At 47.2% G+C, this 25,560-nt stretch overlaps 3 protein-coding genes across 4 annotated transcripts in view; 2 read left to right on the top strand and 1 right to left on the bottom strand.

Annotated features, from left to right (window-relative positions):
• The first annotated feature begins 71 nt into the window (after positions 1–71).
• Positions 72–25,560, top strand: part of LOC139057606 (probable glutamate receptor) — a 76,183-nt gene continuing 50,694 nt past the window's right edge. For both annotated transcript variants that reach the window (XM_070536127.1, XM_070536128.1), the window contains exons 1-2: positions 72–348; positions 18,657–18,760. In XM_070536127.1, the coding sequence (XP_070392228.1) occupies positions 18,669–18,760 (92 nt within the window). In that variant the 5' untranslated portion in view covers positions 72–348; positions 18,657–18,668. The remainder of the gene's footprint in view (positions 349–18,656; positions 18,761–25,560) is intronic.
• LOC139057604 (uncharacterized) lies at positions 6,235–8,306 on the top strand. The gene is made up of 2 exons (XM_070536123.1): positions 6,235–6,706; positions 6,762–8,306. Exons 1-2 carry the CDS (start codon positions 6,392–6,394, stop codon positions 8,280–8,282), a joined length of 1,836 nt encoding a protein of 611 aa, XP_070392224.1. The 5' UTR covers positions 6,235–6,391; the 3' UTR covers positions 8,283–8,306.
• Positions 8,455–10,658, bottom strand: LOC135912711 (uncharacterized). The gene is made up of 4 exons (XM_065445227.2): positions 10,298–10,658; positions 9,924–10,061; positions 9,706–9,846; positions 8,455–9,506 (listed from the first exon to the last, which is right to left on the bottom strand). The coding sequence occupies exons 1-4, from the start codon at positions 10,533–10,535 to the stop codon at positions 8,491–8,493; spliced, it is 1,533 nt and encodes a 510-aa protein (XP_065301299.2). The 5' UTR covers positions 10,536–10,658; the 3' UTR covers positions 8,455–8,490.

The following is a 25,560-nucleotide window of genomic DNA, read 5'->3' as shown; positions in this document are numbered from 1 at the left end:
GGCGTGGAACCGGCACTGCGGAAGCGATGCCCTTCACGTGGTTATTACTGTTTTTGCAGGTCAGTGGAATACTTTGTACACAAATTTCTGGAGGCAACTGGAAATCTGCTGCCCTTTTTCGCAAGGACGAACCGGACAACTTCACCGCGACAATCTTCGACGCTGATCAATCGGCGTGCACTGCCGCCGGTTGCGGCGAATGTGCAACGACAACTTACGAACACTGGTTGCACTGCGACCTTATCGTCTGGCTACAAAAGCCGGGAACAGTCACTGGCACAGTGGGGCGTGGAACCGGCACTGCGGAAGCGATGCCCTTCACCTGGTTATTACTGATTTTGCACGTTGGTAATTACAAATGTTCATCTCGCTCTTTCCTTTATGTAATGCCGGCTCCACGCCCAATACTGTTTGGATGTGTGTTGTCGAATTCTAGACCTGAAAGAGTTTCACGTCATCCCTCGAGTTTTCGCTTGCTTCGACGTTTCTCATATTTTTTTTTATTTTCGTGTTTGGTGACTTCGAACTGAATCCGGGACCCTTGTTTGAGGCGTCACTTAGCTTCTCGAGGGCCAAAAAGTAATTACCGAGAAGCTTACACCTATCGAGGGAGCACAGGCACAGCAGACGCTTACCATAAGTGACCTCGGCTCCCGAATCCAGTCTTTAGAATCAAAGTTTCAATGCCTTGATGAATTAACGGCCTCAGTCCGAGAATGAAAAAATGAAAATGAAAGACAACAGGTGCTGCAGTCACTTCTGTGCAAAGTTGGCGACCTCGAGAACCGCAGCCGACGCTGCAATCTACTCTTTTACGGAATGAACAACAAGAAAATTTCGCGCCTTTGAAAACAAAATGACGTCACTTCTGCTTTTAACGGACATGGCGTCACATTATTTTTTCTTCCGCCGGAAGTGTTCCCACCACATACAGATGGCGCTTAGCCCCATTAACCGCCGATGGACCGCCATGTTTTGAACGTATGGGCTCCTATGGAAGCTTCGCTACCAGGTATATTTACCTTGGCTTAGCTTCGTTAAGCCTGGAAGATTGCGAAAGCAATACCCTTGGCTGCGCCTTGGTTCGGCTGATGGTGTAGACATGGTTGCCCTTTGTTAAACTTATGGCTATACATCATCCGACATAGCGCAAGGCCACGCGCCGACCACTGCGAGGAGCCGAGCTGTAGCCCCATTTATCCTCCTAGCGTGACGTCACACCAGTGAGCGCCCTCTTTCGGTCGCACCGCAGCAGCGGCGTGCAAGGCTTCGCCTCGACCATCGATGCCGCGAGCTGGGGTCCCGTCTCTCTGTCTCGCGTGACGTCACACCAGCGAGCGCCCTGTCTCGGTAGCGCCGCAGCAGCGGCGCGCAAGGCGTCGCCTCCACCATCGATGCCGCGAGCTGGGGCCCAGTCTCTCGGTCTGGTGTGACGTCACACGGTCCCGTGACGCGCAGCTGTGTAAGGAGGCGCCACGACCATCGATGGGCCGAAAGTGCGAGCAGTATTGCTTTCGCAATAAAAGAATTGCGTGCCTTGTAGACTGTCAATCGCATCGTTTATGCGCGGGAGATGGTAGACGTCCTTGCAAGCGACATCGTTGAGGTGCCTGTAGTACACACAGGACCACACAGAACAATCTTTCTTAGTAACAACGACGACAGGGGATGCCTATGGACTGTTGGAAGGTCGTATCACCTAGCGGCGAAGCATGTCATCGACGTGTTCATTGATTACATGACGTTCCGCAGGAGATACACGATACGGACGTTGCCGCAATAGCGGTTGCGGGCCTGTATCAATGCGATATGTAACAGCTGGCTTCCGGTCCAGGCAAGGTTGCCCAACATCGAAAGAACGAAATTGTTCTAAGAGGCACAAAAGCTGAGGCCGCTAGGGCAGTGTATGGTAATCGGCAATAGAAGAGCCGAACACATCACTGGGCAAGAGGTCACATGTAGAAACAGCACATAGCACTCTGGAACAAGCGCAGTAATTGTAATCGGGCTCCTCCATAACTTGCACGTCTTCGATCGCTTCTTCGCTGCCAAAAGAGTCTCCTCGGAGCAGCATCACATTGTATGGGAACGGGTTGCAGAGGAAAATGGTGATGTAGCCCTGCGTGATGTCCACTGTCACAAAAGGCAGCAGCAGACCTTTCCGAGTGACAAAGCCGTCGGATGCAGACAGAAGTGCAACAGCGTCTGAGATTTCACTGCAGGACATGGACACGACGGTTAAGGCGTTCGGAGGAATGCGAGTGTCGGCATGGACGAGTAGTTTCCTCGAAAGCGAAGAATTGTCGATTCCTACCTAAGCGTGAACTCGTGTCTAACATCATGATTTCTTCAAACAGCAGCATACTTACACTAACCGAAACGTGGCTTACCCCTGATGTCACTGATACAGAAGTACTTGCCGACTTGGCAGGTTTCCAAGTTTTCAGAAATGACCGCAGATGCACTCGAGGGGGCGGTGTCTTGATTGCTGTGGGCCCTAATTTATCGTGCACACCATTAGACATCGTCTCTGATCTAGAAATGCTATGGTTAATTTTTCGCTCATCGGCGCAATCCGTTTTCCTTGGTGTTTGCTACAGGGCTCCGTATACTTCACCTAACTTTGCAAGTGAGCTGAACAATATTCTGAGTGATCTCGGTACTGCACATCCAAATTCACATACATTGCTGTTCGCAGACTTCAATTATCCCGGTATCGACTGGGAGAAACTAGTTCCCTCAGGTGCGAACCACAGAGAAATAAAGGATTTTATAGAAGTATGTTTGAATGCCAATCTCACTCAGTTAGTAAGGGAACCAACGCTTGTTGCTGGCGTCAGTGCTAATATCTTGCATCTTATACTAACTACGAATCCAGAGAGCTTATCACATGTAACTTACCTGCAAGAAATTAGTGATCACAAAGTTATCCAAGCCGAGTTTTCGTTCTGCCTTGAACAGCACGAAAAACGTAAGAAAACAATCCTTCTATATGAAAAAGGTAACTATGACGCAATTAACAACGAGCTTAGAAATTTTTTCCCTTTATTTGAAGCCCAATTTTACAGCATGCCTATCCAGGAGAGCTGGGAGGTATTCAAATACAAAATGCAGGACTTGGCCAACAAATTCATTCCTAAAATTACTTTCCGTGAAAATCGCCAAAAGCCATGGTACACTAAGACACTCAAAACATTAGAAGGCAGAAAAAAGCGCTTCTTTCGTGCTGCTAAGGTAAAAGCATCGTCTAATGCGTGGTAGCGGTACTATACTGCCGAGAATGCCTACCTGATTGCTGTGAGAAATGCTAAGTTCAAATTTTTCAACAACGATTTGGCAAAATTGTTAAATGATAACCCGAGAAAATTTTGGAAGGTCATCAACCCTATCGAATCGCGCACTATCACTCTGACCAACGAATTGGGTGAAACCGTCGGGGACCTCGAATGCGCTAACACCTTCAACATTGCTTTTAGCACAGTTTTCACAAAAGAACCCAGCACACCTCTGCTTACGACACCAGCTAAAACTCTCTCTACTATGCCTGCTATCACTATAACTCATGACGGAATTTTATGCTTGTTAGATAACATTAAGCTTTCTTCATCGACAGGCGTCGATGAAATCAATTCCAAGCTGTTAAAGAACACCAGACATACCATTACTGCGTATCTGTGTATTTTGTTTTCTCATTCAGTCTCTGTAGGTCACTTGCCAAATGATTGGAAAGTGGGGAAGGTTGTTCCTGTCTACAAATCTGGTAAAAAAGATTCGCCACTAAATTACCGCTCCATATCATTAACGAGCGTCCCGTGCAAAATCATGGAGCATGTCATTTATTCTAATATAATGGCATTTCTCGATAAAAATAACTTTTTTGATCCGTCTCAGCATGGCTTTCGAAAGGGCTTTTCATGCGAGACCCAACTGGCCATTTTCATTCATGACTTGTATGCTAACCTCGACACCAACATACTAACTGATGCCATTTTCTTAGATTACGCAAAAGCGTTTGATAAAGTGCCGCATCAACGATTACTTTTAAAACTAAGCCAGTTAAACCTGTACCACAACATTCTGATTTGGATCAAAGAATTCTTGTATAACCGATCCCAACACGTACTTGTTAATAATCATACCTCCGACCCTGTTCCTGTAACATCTGGTGTACCCCAAGGTTCTGTTTTCGGTCCTCTCCTATTTCTAATATACATTAACGACTTGCCTCAACACTTGTCTTGCCAAATCCGAATGTTCGCTGACGACTGTGTAATTTACCGATCAGTTTCTAATCATTGCGACGCAGCAAAACTTCAGCATGATCTAGACCGTGTCCAGGAATGGTGCGACCACTGGCTAATGACCCTTAATCCGACTAAATGTAAACTTCTTTCCATTACTCGCCAAAAGCACCCCGTTACATTCCCGTACATAATTGCTAACGAACCTATACAAGCAATAACATCGTTCAAATACTTAGGCGTTACTTGGTCCAATGATCTCTCATGGCATGTACATACTACATACATCATATCATCGGCAAATAGAACTCTCGCTTTTCTGAAACGTCACCTTCGCAACGCTCCCCAACACGTTAAATTACTAGCCTATAAGTCACTTATCCGTTCAAAACTAGAGTATGCGTCACCCATATGGTCCCCACATCAAGCATGCGTCGTAGATGACCTTGAAGCGGTACATAATCGGGCCGCCAGATTCATTCACTCATCTTATTCTCACGAAATCAGTGTTACCGCCCTCAAAGCGGAATCTGGGCTGCAAGCTTTATCCCTCCGCCGACGCATAGCAACACTTTGTCTATTTTATAAGCTTTACCATTCATCACTTGACAGTGCCCCTTACATAACTCCACCCGCATACATATCTCCTCGCACTGGTCACCAACTGCAAGTTTCCCGTACACGTACAAGGACTGTTAATTTTTCAGCATCTTTTTTTCCTCTAGCAGCCAAAGACTGGAACGGCCTTCCTCGCAATATCGTCGTTCTCACCTGTCCATCATCTTTTTCTACCAATGTGACTGAGTACCTGTTGTCACAAATTTGAGTGTTATATTTTTTATGTACACCCACCCCTTATGTAATACCCCCTAGTGGGGTCTTTAAGGTAAATAAATGAAAAAATTATATGAAATGGGCGACAAATCTAACAGCGGCGAGAGTTCTGTTTCGGCCCGTGCGCATTACATGATAACGGCATTGTGGCGCGAGAGAAAATCCCAACCGAGGATAACGTCATGAGAGCACGAGGAAAGGATGATGGATTCTATGGCGTATAGAACATCGTCAATGACAACAGGAGCAGTGCAAGCAGCCAAGGGGTGAATATGCTGAGCACTGGTTGCGCGTAGGGTCAGTCCAGAATGGAGCGTCATGACTTTCCGAAGTAAGCGCGAAAGCTTAGCGTCCCTAACACATACGACAGCTACTGTGTCCACGAGTGCAAATCCGCGAACAGAGTCAAGAAACACATAAATTACGTTCGAGGCATTGCGTTGATGACTTTCACGTTTCAACGGCATCGCAGCCCTTGCCTCTTGGACTGCAACGATTAGTTTTCCTCGTCCCGAGATAAGGGGCGAGGTTGCATCGGAGACAGTGAGTGACGGCGATGAGACGGCGAACGGTGGGTAGTTGGCGTCGAGCGCAATGTCGGGGACACAGCCGACGGGGAGTCGATCGTAATATGGACGGCTGGTCCGGTTTCTCGCGGATGATTCGACGCTAGGCGGCTAGACACGATTACAATAACGTACGACGTGACCGGCGTAGCTGCACGCAAAGCATGTTGGCTGGTTGGACAGAGTACGCCACCGGTTAGGCTGGGGCGCATCCCATTGATGTCATAGCACGCGTGGTGGTGGTGATGGTGAAAAACGTTTATTTTGCTCAATTTGTATTTAACGGTTTAGCGGTTCTTCAGATGGCTACTTCCATCTTCATTTGCAGGGTTGGTTCCCCTAGTCCAGGGCCCCACTGAGCGTAGCTGCCGTGCGAGCACGCCTTACTAGCCCTTGGTGTACTTTCAGGATGTCGCTGGAAAGCATCCTCTACCACTGTTCCGCAATCGGGTTTTCTATTATGGGTATTTCTTTTTCTTTTTGGCAGGCCCACGTGATATGCTATAGTGTGGGCTTGTCCCCGCAACAGGGACATGTGTTCTCATATCGGGTAGGGTAAATTTTGTTTAGTGTGTATAGGGTGTATGCACGAAATCAGGCGGCGCGGTGCATTGTGGGTGAGCGGCCATCTTGTAGTACTCCTTAGCAGACGCCCGCTGTAGCCTCCGCACCCGCTAGTGCAGCATGCTGCGACGATAAATGGAATCACCGCTCCAGTGACGCGCTGCAAGTTGCCTGTTCACAAAGACAATGACTTCAGTTGTTAGAGACTATGCAGCAACGTTATCTGAACGTGACAGACAACGTTACGAGATCAAGACAAAAGCGATTGGCATGGACCCTTTTACGATGCGTGCAAGCGACTGCATCAAAGACATTGGCTTGTGGCCGTGCGTGGATAGCTCAGACATCTACGAATTCTTGGTTCTGAGGACCAGCTTCACGACGCGTAAGCAGTTGAAGTCGCGGAAGGCGCTGGAGGCCCACAATTTTGTGACGAGCGGCTGGGTGCACGAGCCGTCTGTGAAGGTGGTGTCTGCCGATACCATAATCATCATAACAAAGGTAAGGCGTCCTCTTTTGCACCATAACATGTGCTGATGCCGCGTTTTATTCGCAGGTAAACCACTCGCAGAGCCTCAACCAGGCTCCGCTAACAGTGTGGGTGTTGGCCAAGAGCGACGGCGACATAAACGCTGCGCACTGCACTTGCATGGCAGGGAACGGCGAGGCCTGCGCTCATGTTGCCGCCGTTCTTTTTTTCCTCGAGTACGGTGTGCGTGGACGGCAAGAACGGTCTTGCACTGACATCGCAAATGCCTGGCTTCCAGCCCACGTACGAAAAGTGGAAGTGCGGCCCGTTGCTGCCATGGATTTCGCGTCGAGTGCGCGGAAGAAACGTCGGCTCGATTGTGAAGGAACTTCAGTTTGTGCAGCCAGTGTGACCGCGCGTACTAAGGCCCCTGCTCCAACGAAAGAAGAGTGGAACAGCTTCTTTGGCCATCTTTTAAACTCCGGACATCGGCCAGTCGTGGTGAGCACGGACCCCACGTACAGCGACATGTATGTGCCTGCGGCAAGAGCCTGCAATGGTGCAGACTTGCGTCGACTGTACGACCGCAGTGCACAGAGCTTGTCTTATGACCAGCTGGCACGACGCTGCAGTGTTGTTTACAGTAAGCTGCAGATTAGTGACGATGCAGTCAGCAGCATAGAGGCAAGGACTAGGCAACAGTCGATGAGTACTCGATGGTTTGCATACAGGGCTGGCCGTATCACAGCGTCCACATTGTACGACGTCTGTCATACAAGACTGGAGGTGCCTTCAATAAGCTTACTGAAGCGCATTTGCTACCCGCATGAAAATAAGGCGTCATCGCCTGCTCTTAGGTACGGCAGGCAAAACGAACCAAATGCACTCGGCGAATACAAACTGACTGCCACAAAGTCACACCAGCAGGTACAGTTTAAGGAGGCAGGGCTGCTAGTTTCACAAGCCCACATTTACCTTGGTGCCACTCCCGACATGCTGGTACAATGTGCATGCTGTGGTGAGGGCCTAGTTGAAGTTAAGTGCCCCTGGAAAGTCAGGGATGGGAACATAAGTGATCTCCTGTGTGACGCTAACAGCTGTGTCGTCCAATCTGATGGTGCACTTGAGCTGAAAAGTAATCACCGGTACTATTACCAAGTTCAGCTCCAAATGTTTGTGTGGCAGAGAACTTACTGTGACTTTGTGTTGTGGAACAAGAATGGAATGAATGTGCAAAGAGTGAAGGCGGATTTTTCTTTTGTTGTACCTTTATTGAAAACAGCAGAGAAATTTTTCTGCAAGGTGCTTCTGCTTGAGCTGGTAGGCCGTTGGTACACAAGGCAAGAAGAAAATCGACCTCCGACACTGGGTCAGTCCACTGCAGCCTCAACTGCTAACATGTCTCAGGCCACACAAAAGCAAAATTTGTCGAAGAGGACTGACGGCAGTGATAGTGCGGAGTACTGCATATGCAAGGGACCAGAGAATGGCAAAATGATTGCCTGCGATGGCTCGAACTGCCCTATTACATGGTTTCATTTTAAGTGCATAGGTATGACAAGAGCACCAAAGGCTGACCAATGGTTTTGTCAGTTTTGCAAGCAGTGAGGCTTGTTTCATTTTTGGGAAGTGCAATGTGCATATGCGAGTTACTACATGATTCAGTGATGTAAAGTGACTACAAACAACTTTTGGATATTAAAAGCCTACTTTTGGCAACTGTGTCAGATACAAGTCACATATTCTTTGCCAGGGTCATCTTTGACTTCTGAGGCTCAGGTTACAGCAACGTAAACGGCAGGAGCGTAGCCACCCTTTAATCAAATGACACTACAGAATTGCAAAGATTTGTAAGGGCACAACACACACGAGCAATTTTGTCTATTTGGCATTCCCCGTGCTCATTTGCTTTCAGGGCTTCAATAGGGAGGCTCCCTTTCAGTACGGTGAACTTGTTTCTCACCATTCCTATTACTCTCTCCACGTGGATTCTTACGTTTGCTATCTCTCTTGTCCGCTCAATGTCACTGCTACTCAATTGTCTTTTTCCTTTAGTGAAAGCAGGTGTAACCAGGGATGCATGGCACAAACCCACACTTTCCGCTATCAGGAAACCCCTGTCGGCTAGCACAACATCCCCGTATTCAAGCAGGTTCAGTACCCCACATTCCTCTGTTATGGCTTTGTCACTGGCTCGACCACCAAATGCCTGTGACAAAAACGTAACTGAACCCTGTGGACATATTCCCAGCAGAAATTTCACAGTATTATTGTGTTTGTATGCCGACCATGTCTCTGCTCGAGGCAGGTACGAGCTTGGTCGATCAATGAACACTTCAAAGCAGTCCAATATCACGCGTACTTTCAGGCCAAAGTTCTCCACAAAGGCCATTGGCATTGTTTTCATGATTTCCTCCTTTTCCGGCCAACGCACCAGTAGTCCAAGTCTGTCAAAACATACATCCAACCACCTGTCAAATATTCTTGAAGCTGTCGACTGTGCAATGTCAAAGCGATAGGCAAGGTCTTGGAATGGGCAGCCTAGCCGCATTCGCATTAGAAACAACACCATTTCTTGGAACTGGGTCAGTGAGTGCTTCCCCGAGTATGAAATGTGGTCTTTCAAAAGATCAAATACACGAAGCAACACTACAAATGTAGGAAGTCCAGTGTAGAAGGCAACCTTTTTGCCGTTTCCCTGAAGACTATCCTCGGTGAAAGTCTGTGACCGAAGAACACCCTGGCATTCATCCAGTTGTCGTTGGCAGGTTGAGAGTTTTTCCTCTAGTTCGGCGACATCTGTTATTGTCATATCTGTCTGGCAAGCAGTGTCTACAAGAAAAGAAAAAAGTGGAGGAAATTAAGTTCCCTGACCCACAATGACACATATCTGACCATGTGGCATGTGCAGTCCTTTAAAGTGATGAATAAGAATGGAAGGCTGCCACAGAATCATCTAGAAACAAAACGCCACTAAATAGCAAGAAAAATCAGGCTTGACAGGCTGGTCCAAATAAACAGCTTTACATACCAATTCGTGGCTCCCAACTCTTGTCAGGCTCGGCCTCATTTGTGTGTGGAGAGCTTTCCATATCCATGGAAATTCCACTGGTAGCTCCTGCATCAATCTCATGTGCAGGGCTGTCTCCACCTTTGGAAGCATCTGTAGCACCTGAGATGAAAGACACCTGTAGCAATGCTACTTGCACAGCATCATGACAAACGAAAGGGACGGTGGTTTGTCCTTACCGGGAGCAAATGATCGGCGTTGTGCGCGTGAGTTTTGGCGGTTATATCGCTCGTTGTTCGCCAAAATGTTCCCATAACCTAAGCACTGCGATGGGGCCCAGTCGGGGTTGCAGTCGTCGAAGAGGTCCGACGGCCGACCTGAAACAAGCCAGTAAAAAAGCGCCAACATTCACGGAAACGAAGTGTGTGCACGATATCCGAGGCCAACCATAATTTATTTAAATATTGAGGAAAACGTAGTTGCATGGAGCGCTGTTAGCCCTGATCGCTAAAGGTGCCAATCTTCTGTTAACACTGGCAAAACCAAAAAGCTAGCTAGGTACCTCAACATTACACCATAAGCGTTCTTTTAATGGTCATGAAGAATCACGTACCTGACAAGAAATCCCGCGAACAAACCCAGTATTTATCCGGGTTCTCGTCTATTCCGCGCCTGTTGATGCGTGCGATCCATTCGCGGCGCCTCCGCTTGCACAGCTCCTTCGTTTTTTCGCATTCTCGACTGCGCACCTTCGGGATCTTGAAAAATGCACAGTCCTTCTCATTCGTCTTGAGCTTCACGGCCTTGGTCTGGGTGCGGCTCGAGCACCTCACAACAGCGCAATAAACCATGGTGACCCGCTAAACGACACCAGACACACGCTTCGCTTCGAAGCGGCGGCAGCGACTGTGGCTGGCGTCTGCTAAGGAGTACTACAAGATGGCCGCTCACCCAGAATGCACCGCGCCGCCTGATTTCGTGCATACACCCTATAGGTTCGGGTATGTCTCCGTTTGTAGTTGCCGCCAGATTACGGCTTTTTCTCTGTTGAGTTGTTTGCCTGGTACCGGATATCTCATTCTGGAGCCCCTGAAGTAGTTTAGCGTGTCAGCGTATGTTTAGTAGTAGTAAGGGGCGGCTGCTGATTCGAGAGCATGGCGCGCTGCAGTCGTGGCCTATCCATGACGTCAGCATAAGGGACAGGCATATTTGGAGAGAGTGGTGCAGCCGCCGGGACCTGTTGGCGCGTCACAACGACTTCAGAGTACCTTAGTGGCGCAGCTGCAGGAAGGCGTTGCCACGGGGCTGGCAAGACCTCGGTGAGTTCTTGCTAGATCGTGCGACAAAGCGGAGGCATAAAATTCGAGGCAGGCTGTTGGAGATGCGGTGACTGAGTGAAGGTAATCAAGGAGGGCTGGCGTGCAACTTTCTCCCAGAGGAACGCTTTCACTCTGCAAACAGCGTTGAGTGGTTTGAGATAGCTGCTGAACCAGCATTGAGGTTGTCGCGCGATGAAGGGCGACGTGTCAACGAGTGCTGCCTGCGTAGCTCCTGTAAAAACTTTGGCACGGAGTGTTGGTGTCAGTCCCGAACTGAGGTTTCTTTGCAAGTAGCATGTTGAAAGCATTGTCTTCTATTTCTTTCACGACATGTCGAATTTTTCGGCACTTCGAAATCGTCGGGTTAACTCTCCAACAGACCCGAACATCTTCAATGTAGATGGTACATGATTCACCCGGCTGCTGTGCGCGTTCTGACAAGCGTGATTCCGCACGCAGCTAGCGGAGAGCAGGGCGATCAAACACAGCCACTAAAAGTCTTAAACGAGGACCACGTCGGAAATTCTCGTGGTTGTTGTACTAGAGACAGGCCGCGCCCACGAAATAGAAGAGCACGTTCCTCAGTTTCGCGGTATCGTTCTATTTGTTGTGGGCGGTTGCCCTCTCATATCACATCAGCCATTCCCCCACGTCGGTGTCGCCCGCGCCGCTGAAAATAGCAGGTTCTCTGTGACGAGGCACACCAGAGCACATTATTGACTGACGAGGCGCTGGCTGGCATGGAGTCGGAATTGTTTTCTGGGATGCGTGTTCAGGCATGGTTGAGCGTAGGGCAGGGGATCGAAAATCAAGGATTGACGTTGCAGCCCGAAGCACTCTCCACCACTTGTAGAGGTATTCATTAGTCACCAGCACTTGGGCCGACCGTCACGAACTCCCAGTGAGTGGCACGAGTGGCGTTCCCCGCGCACAGGGCAGCAGAGATTGACGCAGTAGAAAGCGCTGGAGAGAATGGCCCTCTATAGCGTTTCTCTTCTTCGCTACAATATGTAATTTCGTGACTGTTATGTGTGAGACCCGCATGTTTGAGAAACACAACTTTATCTTAAGCTACAAGCTGTACGCGGTGGACATGTGTTCAACTTTGGCGTCAATGGCAAACGCCCCGCAAAACTTTCGCAAAACAAATTCCCACAGAGCGTGGTATTTGGATCTCTTTGTGTATGCCTGTAATAGTATCAAAATAAGTACTGAAAGCTACTTAAATTCTAGTTAGTATTCCTTAATTTGTATTTTTTTAATTGCTGTTTCTGCTGCACAAGACCGCTATAAAGAAATTTCACAGAAATCGCTTAAGAATTGGGATCTTGGGGCTAAAATTATTATAAATAATTAATAATTATTAAGCGCCGCCGTGTACCGGACGTTGTAACAAGTCCTCCTGAGAAGAATCATTTTATCTTACTTGATTGTCCGCTTGCACCGTCTTCTCCGTAGGAATTCTACGAGTGCATTTGCGTGTACCTCTAGCAAAACGCGCTATCGACTATCTCTGCACGGCCGCGAAGACATCCTATTCGCATTGCGGCAATTGCATTTACAGCCTCCTTTGCTTCCGCGGGTTGCTACGAGTAACAGCGCTATTCTCTGACGTCACCGGGGAGATATTTTTGTGGCACAGAACACTACTTTTGCTCCCTGGCCAAGCAGAGAAGTTGCCATGCATCTACGAGTAGTCAGCTTTCCGGCAAGTTAACATATCTCGCTCTTATTTTATTTCCTTGTCTGACCTGTGAATTTCTAATTAGCAAATCAATTATGTGGAAATCCGCAAGGTGAGGGTGGCTTCTTGAAAGAGAGAAACCGTCATCCACAGTCCATCCGACAGTGGCGCAACGCTATAGAGGAAGCCTATGCTAATTCCTTAGGAACCTTTCCCAGCCGAAGAAAACATTCGTCCTTGTCCTGTGTTCGAAGCCGGGACCAAATTCTGTGCTTTGAAGGCTTGTCCCAGTGCTTCAATTTGTCGATTAGTTCGACCTGGACATTCGATCTACTAGGCTCGCGGTAACTCGGAAAGGCATCAGGGCTGTGTTAGATGTTCTGAAGAGAACGAACTTTTGTTAAACTTTCAGCTTTCTTTTAAAAAATTTATTATTTAGCTTCGTGTTATTGTGGAGACGGCTTTCCCTTTTCACGAAGTAGCCTATATATTCACGCCGATATTATTGTGGGGAAGAACGGTTTTCCTTTTTTCTATTTGTTTTGTTTTGTTGAAGGCTATTGCGAATGGAGAGTCAACTACGGTTACACAGGCATAAAGAAAAGCATTCAATTTCCAAAATACGTCTGTGCACCATTATGCCGAGTCAATCCCACTTGTCTAGTGAGGTCAATTCGTCCATGATTTAGTTACCATCTTTTGCGGTAAGTGATGTACTGGGCAACGTTGCAGCAACGAGGCACGGTCTTGCTGCATGCGTGATCCATGCTCTCAAGAGCAACCACATATCGAAATGCGCGCAGTTCATAGCTAAACAAGCGAGAGATTCCGCGTCCTACACGAGTGTGATTTACACTGTGCTCCATTTTTATCCGTATTTGTAAGACCTAATATAAAATGAAATTCTATTATCTAGATTATATTACCCCTCCCCCGTAGCGAATTACGCGGGGCATTGACCATATACACAAAAAGCCGCAGTTTCAATTTTAAGGAATAATTACTGTTCCCGATGGTTCCTTCACACTATTAGGAGGGACTGCAATTGTCACGCCACATTTGCACTTACCTTGCACTAAAAGCCGATTAGTTTTTAAAAAGGAATGGTCCATGGACTCATTCTCAATGCAGGATTGACGCAGAGTGGTCGATACAGACTTACCCTAAGTTCATTGCGGGAATTAAGCAACCTGGACTCTTGAGTTAGAGAACAAAGAAATTATGTGCCTGAAAGGGCTCCAACGCCAATTTTTCTCATCTCGTATACCCCTCGAGCTTAATCAATATCGATCGCCCTATGCGATACAGGCAGCAGGTAAAAAAAAAATAATTAAAACGGAGCCTGTGGTGCTTTTCTGTCTTGTGATAGCCCTATTCTTCCACTATTCGCCTTACGGTTGTACCATCTCGCTGTGAACCAAAGAACCAACTTTCCGAAGCTTGCAGCTAACGGGGTAAATATTAAGAATCTTAATTTTCTTTAGAATTCGGTTAGTAACAGTGCAGACGTTCCTAAGACTATCTGAATCCCCTTTCAGCTGATTCAGAACAGTGGTATTAAGTGAGCTTGCTCATTATATTGCGCCGTTTTTTTAGTCATTGGTTTAGTTTTATTACATCTCAAATTGTTGTTCAACAAACGCTGCGTGTTTATATAAAGACATACATAGCCATAGGTAATGAGCTTCTAATTGGAAAAGGCAGAGCATCAGTAAAAATCATAATTTGGGTAATCTCAAATGCTTACTGCAATGTTATTTAATTCTATTTAGGTCTCTCTGTTCTTTGTTGATCTTTGTGTTTGTATTTCTCTTCCACTTGCAATGTTCGAAAAAACACTCTCTTTCTTTTTGGTTGTTATATACCATTTCTTTCTTGCCCTCCTGCTCATGGCAACATTGTTCTCACATTTCTTTTCTTTTGTTGGATTTCCAAACTTATTCCAAATCCAAGAACCCTCACACCGCAATTCCTCACGTCACCCGATTATTAGCCGATCAATCCACGACAATGGCTATGTGCAACAGTTCCTGAGGCCGTCCTCCACCACTTCATCATCAACGCCATCAAGCTTACCATTTCTGGAATGATCGTTCGCCAAAAGTTCACTGTTTTCTCTGTTTTCCTCTTTGTTTTCCCGCAACCCATACGTCAATATTTCTTTATGCATAGCGGACTAATCTAGATTACAGCTTTGAGGACAACGCAACAAACATGGAAATCTAACTTGAAAAAGCGTAGGTTAGGGCGTGTTGGTATTCCGTAACTGAGGTTTTTAGCGCACGAAAAGGGATGAGAAACGGAGGCAAGACGCGGACACAGCCTTATAACTTTTAACAATTGTTGGAAGTTAACGCTGTGTCCGCGTCTTGCCTCTGTCTCTCATCCCTTTTCGTGCGCTAAAAACCTCGGTTACGGAAATCTCCTCACTTAAAGTTCAAGTGTGGCATCTGTTCGCAGGAAGAAAATACACTTGTGAAACTGACACACTTGCCCAACCTTAGTTGTTTACTTTCAGTGTCTCCTGCAACCTTCAGCGATCGCTATCACGTGTTCCTTAAGTTGTGTTTCTATTGTTACCTATAGTTGCCTACAGGTAATTGTAAATAGAATATCTTCATCTAGGATATGTTGTACAGTTGTTGACTTTCTGCCTAATAATATTATGTCGTTCCAAAATGTTCTAGGCGGCCTTCTTTTTCTCACGTATTTCTAACAACCAACGTTCGCTTTCACCTTTTATCTTTGCTTGCACCAGTACTTGAACCAGACTTTTTCTGCCGGTATATTTCCCATTACTGGACAATGCATCCTGCGGCAACTTCGCCTTGTTTGCCTGCCTGTGCTCTCGGGGTGCTTTCTGTCGTTGGGCGATCACTTCTCGTATCTCCATGTTCTACCAGCTTTTCGATTTCTTATTTCCTTTCCAACAAACATGTTTCTCCTTTCGTATCTCTGTCGATATTACACTTACAAGCTCACTATATTCCCACTCTTTACTTGGACATTTGCCAAGTTCTTCATCTACTCTTGTGACTATATTTGTTATTTGTTCAGCGTTCAAATTCGGACTGGCCATTTTGCATTTCTTGCTGCCTTTCCCAACTACACATCTCATATTCAAAATGATGCATTTATGGTCACTCTCAATGCTGCTATACCCTTCCTCGTCAATGACCATTTCTCTCAACTTATCATGAATTCCTTCTGTCATCAGATAATTATCAATGGTCGATTGCCGATTTCCCACTTCCCACGTGATCTGCCCTTCACACTTAGGCCCTGTATTCACGATAACCAAGTCATGTTGCTTACAAAGATCTAGCAATGACTTCGCATTGTTGTCGGTATTACCATCTACATCCTCTATGTGGGCATTCACAACACCTAACAGGATAATTTCGGCATCATTCCCGAAACCCTTATTATCATCACTTATGCATTCCACTAACTCTCGATTCTTCCTTCTGCAATTATTTCCGGTCCACAAATACGTTACGCCCAGCCAAGTTTTTTCTTCTCACTCATTGTACCTGATAACCAAAGATGCTCTTGACATCTTGAATTTACTCTTTTCCGTTTGGCTCCCTGATGGATGAAAATACCGACCCCCCCCCCCCTCTTTCTTTCCGACTTAGTTGTGTTGCACCCTTCCCAAACATAATTCTCATTCACTAGCGGCTCTTCCGAGTCTTTAGGGTGCGTTTCTGTAACCGCATACATCCATATTTGTTCTTCATTTAACTGCCCCTCAGTCCATGCTCACTTTTCTTTTCTTCTGCCGCCCTTCATGTTGATGTAACCTATTGCATGACGAGCTTTCTTTCTTATTTTCCTCTGTTATCTCTTATTCGCGGCGATACTACTCTGACATTCCTCTAGCGGTCTTCTTCATTACTACGTACTCTGGCCTCCTGAGCGCCCGTGGGCCCTCTAAACATGGAACAACGCGACCAGCAAGTCACCAGCCCACTTCTCATCCAAGCCTGTAATTGAAGCGGATCCCGTCTCGTTCAAAACCACCACACCTACTCACTTCCCTGTTTACTTCGACAACCTCGAAGCCTTTCTCTAGGCTCATTTTCCATATCGCCTCATTATCAGCCACTACGGCTCTTTGTGACTGGTCACGTACAGACACCTCCGGCACCGTGCGCACCTCAGGGGACATCTCGCGCAAGTCGTCTACCACCTTCGCCAAGCGCCGGGATAGTTCTTTCCTGTTTAGGGCGGGACATGGCCCACCTGATACTATGACAAGGTTGCGCATGTGGGCATTTTCCGCGAGCTTTGCTTTTGCTCGCTCCATGACAGAGCCCAGTGTCCGCCCCGGAAATGTCCCTACCGCCACTCGTTTATCGCCTTTCACCCTCTCCCCAATTCTCAGCACCTAGCCAGGTTTGAGTCGCCGGTGATAATCACCATTTCACTTTCTGCTTCCTTCTCCTGTTTCCCTTTGTCTTTTTCCGCGAGATTCAGACTTGACAAAGGGCATCCAACCCTGCGCTCCTACTTTGTTTGCGTGGCACCTTCGAGAAAGGTACCGCTCTTTGCAGCGACCCCCTGATCACGTTGCACGCATTTCGCATGTTTTGATGGCACTCGCTCTCCTGTTACGTCGGGGGATTGCGTTCCATTTTCCCGACCATTCTTTTTTACACTGGCGGCCCTGTTAAGCTTTTCCTCGGCTGCTTGAAGTCTTTTTTTCACTACCTTCCGTGCGTCAAACTCCATATTTAGCTCATTTTTGAGCCCTTTGACGTGTTTAACAAGCTCATCCTGGAAATTCTCCATTTTCTTCAGCCTAGCATCGACATCACAATGTGTTCCAATTGACTCGATTCCCTCTCCATTCTCATCCGTCCCCACGTCTGCTTTGAGGGACCCCCCGTAAACTGTACGCTTTCCCGACTTTCTTGCCATGTATTGCAGGGATTTTCTGATGAAAATAATGCAATACTATAAAGATGCAGAGCACGTGCCTTCTAGCAAACCCCGATACGCACAGTATCTAAATCCTTAAAATGCCGCAACGTAATTCTCACCAATGTTTTAAAAGCAATCAATACCGCATAGATTTAAGGTGTGACACGTTTTCGAACGCGTTTAACGACGCGGCCACGCTCTAACTTTTCTACCGAAGCAATATTCCCGACACCAAAGCACACGCTGTAAAACCACTAATAGCTATTAGTCTTGCCACTTCCTAGCTTCTATTTAAAGGCTATAAAGACTTAACGTCCCACCGGCTTGTCCGTGTTGAAGCCCGTGGCCTTAAAGGACGCTCTGACTATCCTGCAACACCAAATACACACGAAACACACCCCCGCAGACGATAACAGAAATGAAAAGAAAACGGAAACTACCCAATTATTACTTAAAGTAAAAGAAAACATCAAATCAAAAACAGAAGCAAGCAAGCATGCACAAAAAAACTCATCAAAGGAAACTCATCAAAAACTCAAAATTTCATCGCGGCCAAGGAGCCCTGGAAAAACACGCCCATTCGCCCCAAAATCTCATAGAAGCTCGGTTGCCCCTCAGTTGCGAGCGGCGCGGAGGAAGATCCGGCCACGCCCACCAATGAAATTACCCACTCCGTGTGATTGGCACGGCTGGTGGAAAACCGACCAGCGCGCGAAAATCTCGGAGGCCATTGTTTTACCTGCTCGGCGAGCTGATTGACGACAGAGGGAGGGTCACTGCAGTGCCCGACGCCGTGACTTTCTTGAGAGGCCCGAGTGAGTGCTGTTTCGCCTCCTCAATTAATTGTTGCTCCGTGCCTTTTTCCGATGTCCAGCGACAAAATGTTGCTGCAATAAAAAGCCATATGCTTTTCCAATAGCCCTTTAATGCGTCTAAAGGCCATCTTTTCGTTACGTACGGGGGCAATGAGCGTAAACGTAAGCATAGAGGTCTGTTCTATGGTATATGGTGACAACGGATGTCTCCCTTCTTCATTCGCACAGTACGATCCACACATGGTGTTCACGACAACGAGCACAGGTTCTGTGCACATCAGCGGCCTACTGGGAGACATTCTGCGGGAGCTGTCCCAAGGCATGCGCTTCAAGTGAGTACGCTTGGCGCCCTCTCAAAACCAAAGTCGGAAATTAAAGCAAGGGCGGTACTTTCGAAGACAATGTTTTCTTCGGCGATTTCAAATTTATTCTAGGTGTGTGTGATTAGAATATGTGGCCGCTTTCTTCTTGCCAAAATGGACTATTTGAGGCCTTCTTGTGCACGTAAGCCAACCAAAAAGGTTCAAAATGAGCTTGAAACAAGAAATACGCTTCGAGTTAGCGTAAAGATATTCACGGATCAGCAATAACGCGTAATTAGCACGGAAATGCAAAAACAAAAAGAAAGAAAGGAACCAAATGCGCTCGTCAAGATTGCGTGCACCTATAACCAGAAACGGAAGAGTCGCGTTAGCCAGCGAAATATATGTGCCAATCCGAATGTAGATGAAGTCTGAAATAAAACGAATTAAAGCAAAGCAAAAGTCTCTATGCAAGAATAAGATAGTACTAAAGCAGGGTAAGATGGCGCAGGTAAAGTTAAGGCCACTCAACAGTGCTTGACATCGAAGAAAGACAAGGCCTTCTTCAGCAGCCTTTTTTCACCACCTCATCATATCTCATAGCGTGGAAATACATGGAACAACAAACCACGTGGTAGACTATAATAGGTCACATGAGACCTTGTCTTCTATTTGGTCCGCTGCTGAGTCACATGACTACTTTTTCTTTTCTATTCGCAATCACGAATTTGATACATCAACTTCAGTTCGCCGGTTCTGAGTGCCCCTGAGTGGGGTCGGCTAACACTCCCGGGGCTGGATGTAGTGCACACGAGTATCCAATACAGTGGCAAGATTCGTGGCCGTCCCCGTAGCGCAATTTGTGTAGTGCAGCGCACGCGTATTGCGGCGGTTGTGGGTTTGGCTCCTACCGGCGGCAAATTATCTATTCAGCCAGTTCCGTTTTCCTTCTTGTTTTCGCTGTTTTAATTTCGACCCCAGCTAATTACCCTCATATTTTTTCTTGCCTTCATTGGCTATTGGTTTTACATATATACAGCGGGCGCACTGGTTGCCCGCTGCTTGGTGACGTAAGCAGAACGTCACCTCGAGGGGTGGTGAGAGCGATCAATGTTCGGGTGTGTCAGTGCTCGCAAGCTCACATAAACTCGCAACCGGACAAGCGCGAGTTTGAAGAAGCAATCCCGGGCCAAGAATTCGCTCCCCAACTCTGGGCCGTCCAGCAGGTCCACGACGCCGCCAGGAAACTCAACCTCCCGGTTCCGTCGTGGGAGACGCCCACTCCACGAGAGTCCCAAACCCGTCGTGGCCTGCGGCACCTTGAATAAAGTTGATTTCCTTCCTTCCTTCCTTCCTTCCTTCCTTCCTTCCTTCCTTCCTTCCTTCCTTCCTTCCTTCCTTCCTTCAAGGAGTGTGGCTTTGCGCTCACTGCAACACAACATTTCGGCATGGCGCCCTCTGGTGGCCGAAAGTCGCGTCCTCCTACAGTGCCGTGGGCAACGGCATTTCTCCAGATTCAAAAATTGATTTGGTTTGTACGGAGAGTTTGCTTCAATTTCCCGATTATGACGAGCCCACTGAAACTAAATGTCTGAATGTTAAGTAATGCACTTTTATTGATTAGCGACTAATTACAACGCATCACTCGACACCCCGTGGTCGGCGCCGCTGAGGGCATGTCTCCGAAGATACCATCATTTTTATTACGAAACCAACATTTCTGAATATTACAATTAAGGCCTTCGTGCAAACACCCGGTACGTCATATGCATGCATGGAAATGCCGCTGTATAGAACCCCTAATATACAGTAATCTGCACTGCGCATGATGCTGCGTTAGCTATGCGTGCTAACGCTTCCCATTTTAAGCAATCCTAATTTGTAAACTTCTTTTATAAGCACGGTAAATGGCAAACAAATATAGTAATGTAAAATGTTACGCACACTAGCTTTCTACACCAGCAAAGGCCACGTACAATTTCTTCCTGGGCAAACATGACTCCCCGTCCACATGGCTCCCGTTACCACGTCACCCATGTGCGTGAGCGTGGAACGTGGAGGCGGGGCGCAAATTGAGTGCGCAGCCATTCAATTTCAAGTCATTCAAGCAACCTCCTCACCCAATGAACGTGTTTGGTTGCTTTTACCATCAGTTCAGTCGGGCATTGCGCTGTCTGCCAGTTATGCTTCGGCCATTCAGCAAAAATCAAAAAGACGCCACGTTTCTTTTTTTCTTTTTTTAGTGGAAAGGTAAAGGATCTGTGACGTCTATAATTTTGGCTCATATTATCCGCCGTTCACGTCGGCGCCCTAAGTATTTCGACAAGCACAACGGAATATTTTTCGGAGGTATCGCTGCGGAGGTTGCGTTTCCGGCAGGTTGCACATGCGCACACTGTAACCGCCTTCTGGCCGCAATAGTTCTGCGATCCGTGCGGTTCTTCCTATCTCATATGGGACGCCAGTATTGAAAATGCGGATGTAACGCCAATATAACGTTGCTGCAGAGGAGTCGTCCCATAGTTCACAGAACCGACCTTCCGGCTTCCTGCAACAGGCCTTGGCCAAGGATGCCCTCCCGACATGGAACGCTAGGTACATGGTCGTTACTGCCATTTCTTATTGGAATACCCGCATGGAAGAAATTTGTGTATCCTACCATGCATTTACTCTGCCTAAAAGCAAGCCCCTGCAATTAACAGAACAGTGTCCGTTCGATAAGAACCAAAACAAAATAGAGTTCGCTGAAACAGATATTTCCTCTGCGCAACAATAGCTTCATTGCTTTTCCGTATGTTTATGTATAATTAGGGATCTGCACAGTCTTAAACGAATCCATTACAACCACAGGTGTTGGCATGTCTCATGAAAATTACACCTTAGTCCTTTGAACCATATGCAGTACGAGCCTAGGCCGCTAAGACTGCAACTCGCGGGTAGGGAAAGTGATGATGTGCACGACAGGAATAAGAGATAAAAGAACACAGCGACGATGATACACTGTTCATACTATACACGCTATCACCTCGCAAAATTGCTTGTTGTCTTGGCCATCGTACAAGTGTGTGGCGAGCTGACGTGAACACTTCGCGAAATTCTCAGAGGTACGAGGCCAGGCATGCATCAGCAAAGACGAAGTCTATCTCGCAAGAGAGCGTGTGTGCAGCAGTTTTCCGATTCCAAGGCTACGTAATAGTTCTTAAACTGCGACAAACTTGTGTTTGTGGTTATTCAAGCACGCTGGTCTTGATTATACCAGAGTCCTTTCTTTTTTTTTTTTCTAGTCACGAAACTGCCGCCTCAGTTTCATATAGAGCCAGCGCCCGCCGCTTGAGGCGCAACCGTGCATGAGAGGGCATGCGAACGCCGCTACCGCTGTGGTTGTGTGTGGGGCAGTCTCGGTATTCTAGCTTTCTCAACTTCCTTAACCGTCGCTCTAGTTTCACGTAACTATTTTTAACATTGAATTTGTTTAAATTACTGCCTGAGCGCGTCTTCTGCCATGATATGAGCGCCTGGGACGAAAAAAAAAAAGCCGCTCATAACATGGAGCTTGCGGCGGTCTCAGATAAAAATAAATAAATAAATAAATAAAAAATCTGGGATTTCAAGAGCCAAAACCACTAAAAGATTATGAGGCATGCCGTAGTGGGGGACTCAGGATTAATTTTGACCACCTGGGATCCTTTAAAGTGCACCTGAATTTAAATAAACGTAAATAAACGTCTGAATGAGATTTAGGTAGGATAAATGCAGGACAAACTTCGCAACTAAATGTCTTTAAATGCAACTAAAAATCTCAAAAGCGATGCCATTTCTGAATGAGACTTAGGCAGGAGTAATGCAAAAAAACTTCGCTACTAAATGTCTTTAAAATGCACCTGAATTTAAATAAACTGGTGTTTTGCCTTTCGCCCCCGTCTAAATGCGTCCGCTGTACACGGCCGGCTGGTCTCGGTTCACATTTCTACATCAACGCCATTCGCCTCAGCACTTCGGTGGTCTCCGCTATTTAATATTTGCCTGAGATTAAACTCCGCGCATTCGCAACAAAGCGTCAGTGGTCCCACTTTTCACCAGATGCAAACATATGGGCTGTTGCACCGCCGCTTACCAGTAAGTAAGCGCCAGTTGCCGGTTGCGCATAGCGCGAGATTGTCCGCCGAGCACAGCTGTTCACTTTCTGTTTAACTGTGGCAGAGAAGGACTCTGACTGTGGGCAGTATCTTATAAGGAGATCAAAAGAATGAAATTGTTATTGCAAGGGCTGCTACCGTAGAATACTTAATGACAAAGAAAAGGAAATTGAGCTGCTCCATGCGCTTAAGATTTCTCTGCAAAGCGATGCCACTTCTGAATGAGATTTAGGTGGTATTAATGCAAGACAAACTTCGCTACTAAATGTTTTCGATGCGGCTTTTAGCGACGGATTGAGGCGAACGTAAAGTGTTAGGACCTGCGCAGTTGAAACTAGCTGTATTGTAATTAGGCAATTGCCTTAGCAAACAGTCGTTTAGAAGCGTCAGTAAGCCCAGCACTTATTCACGCTGCTCGTGGTTTCGACGCAGAAACGGTGAGACTAGGTATTTTGGTTCTTAATGCGCAGCTATTTACAATATGTTAAAAACTTTACAATTCGATTAAGAAAAGAAATAGAACGTGTTGGTGCAAAAACAACATACAAGCATGATCATTCATTTATCATTAAAATAAGCGGACAGAAATACAGACAGCACAGAGGCGTCCGGTCACGAATGGTCCACCATTCACAATGCAAGAAGTTTGTTAAAAGCATGACACTGATATAAATAAGCGTAGAGAAATAACATCAAACGTGAGAGATATGCATTGGGGGGCAGGAAACAAACACGAGCAAACGAATGGCAATAAATACAGAATGCATAATCGATTGTTTCTATCAACAAGAAAGTCTAAAGCATTTCATAACACATGGCAAAACAACTCTCAAACAAACATAAGTAGCCGTATCCCAAATACAGCAATTTTTTTTTTGGCTTGTTAGAGATACCACCATTCTACTTCTTCAGCTGTTACTTGCAACACGTGTTCAGCATCGTTGTCCCACCGCGCCACTTCAAATAAACAGCCCAGCACTCGAAAAGTTTGCGCAGCACATGCACAGAACGCACCCGATCACTCGGCTCGCCTCGCACTGCGCACGCGTTTCGGTACGCAAACGATGCCCTCTGTGGCACAGTGGCGCCGCGTCGCGGCACCTTTGGGCAGTATTTGAACCTCTCCCATAGCGTGACGGCGGAGTTTCGTGACCAGAAAAACATGGAAGGACTCTGATTATACCCAGCCTTGACCGGTACTTAGGTGCAATTGAGTCGTCAGTGGATATCGTTCAGCGTCCAACGTTTTCGTGCTGTCTACCTGGCCATGCAACGACAGAAAAGCTGGGTCACAGATTTCAATGCACACTACAAATTTGCGATTGCTAAATGACCAGACCGCTGAAAATGAGCACTACCAACACCGTTGCGCGTTGTAAGTATTTGATGATTCAGGGGGTCAAGTATCAAAGCAGTTTCTCCGTGACGAGAGCCTTTGTCACTGCGATCGAATGATGACGGGATCGATGCGCAGAGAAAAATATGACGCGAGACATTCCACTATCTGCAAGTAGTTCTGACCGTCTTCTTCAGCGCTGGGCGTCAGCGCTGGGCAGTGCGAAAGATGTCGAGATAAACACAACACGGCAATACCAGAGAGCGAGCAAGCAAATCTTAGTATTGGACAGAAAAAGAACACCTTAGAGCAACGATCAGCAATTATATAGAGGGAAAAAAATAAATAAATAAGAATGCAATAGTCAATTATAAATATCGCAAGTTCAACAGAATCACAGAAAGCAATAAAGAGTATTCTAAACATGGGAAGACAGCGCATTAGAAGCTAGCCATGCTGCATATATTGTAGATTCCAAGCACAAGTTTAGAAGCAAGAGAGCGAGGCCTTCTCAATGGTACCCGTAGCTGCACAAGCCGAAGCCAGCGATATCTCACAGAGTATCTTCACATGATGCTGCCCTTCGACTGCGGGTTCATCTTCGTGCCCGGAGCGCAAGCAAACGCTCGCGCAAACTCCTCCAGGTTCTCCAGGTGGGCGTTGCACTGCGCGCCATCTTCGTGTTCTCTGGCGCTCCCTGGACACAATGCATAGCAGGACGCCATGAAGAACAGCTGCGCGCCAGAGTACTCCTCCAGGTTCTGCACGGCGATGTCCCAGGAAGCCGACTCGGACGCGTAGGCCTGGAAGGCAACGCTGGCAGCGAGCGCGCGTGCCATTACCAGTTGGCTGTTGTCTCTGGCCACGGCGTTGGGAGACGCGTTCTTCAGGCAGCGTAGACTGGTCTCCAGGGACGCATTTGCTCTTGTCGATGCACCGTACGCCACCAAGAAGAGCTTGGCCAGCGCGAACGCCGCGATTCCGCCCGCACCAGCGTAGTTGAAACCTGCCGTGGAGCTTCTGTCAAAGTACGGGAACGCGAAGGCGTACGGCATCACGAGGAAGTCCTTGTCCTGAAACACCAGCAGATGCGCATCCGCGATGACCGAGCAGATGCTCGATCGCAAACAAACTTTCGCCGAGGAGGGTACCGGTGTGTTCTGCGAGTTGTGAACCAGTGAGTCACGCATGTCAGGAACCAGGTCATTGACTTCCACCACGGAGCCCGCGTGGACGACGTGCACCGGCACCTCTGTCGTGTCTCGCTCTAGCGTCACCGTGACGTCAGGGTCGCAGTGCTTCCACTGGTGCAGGCGGTGCAGGAATGCTCTGCGCAAAGCGCGGACCAGTTTGTGAGC

Source organism: Dermacentor albipictus, chromosome 3 (assembly GCF_038994185.2).
Source record: "Dermacentor albipictus isolate Rhodes 1998 colony chromosome 3, USDA_Dalb.pri_finalv2, whole genome shotgun sequence".
Classification (NCBI taxonomy): Eukaryota; Metazoa; Arthropoda; class Arachnida; order Ixodida; family Ixodidae; genus Dermacentor; species Dermacentor albipictus.
Note: the sequence above shows the minus strand (reverse complement) of the source record. Positions and strands in the feature narration are given on the sequence as shown.

Excerpts from the sequence above, each read along its gene's own strand:
- LOC135912711 (XM_065445227.2), bottom strand. The coding sequence starts at position 10,535 with ATGGTTTATTGCGCTGTTGTGAGGTGCTCGAGCCGCACCCAGACCAAG. Across the intron at positions 10,062-10,297 it reads TTCGCGGGATTTCTTGTCAG|GTCGGCCGTCGGACCTCTTC; the intron begins GTACGTGATTCT and ends GGCTTGTTTCAG. Across the intron at positions 9,847-9,923 it reads ACGCCGATCATTTGCTCCCG|GTGCTACAGATGCTTCCAAA; the intron begins GTAAGGACAAAC and ends CTTTCATCTCAG.
- LOC139057604 (XM_070536123.1), top strand. The coding sequence starts at position 6,392 with ATGACTTCAGTTGTTAGAGACTATGCAGCAACGTTATCTGAACGTGAC. Across the intron at positions 6,707-6,761 it reads CCATAATCATCATAACAAAG|GTAAACCACTCGCAGAGCCT; the intron begins GTAAGGCGTCCT and ends TTTTATTCGCAG.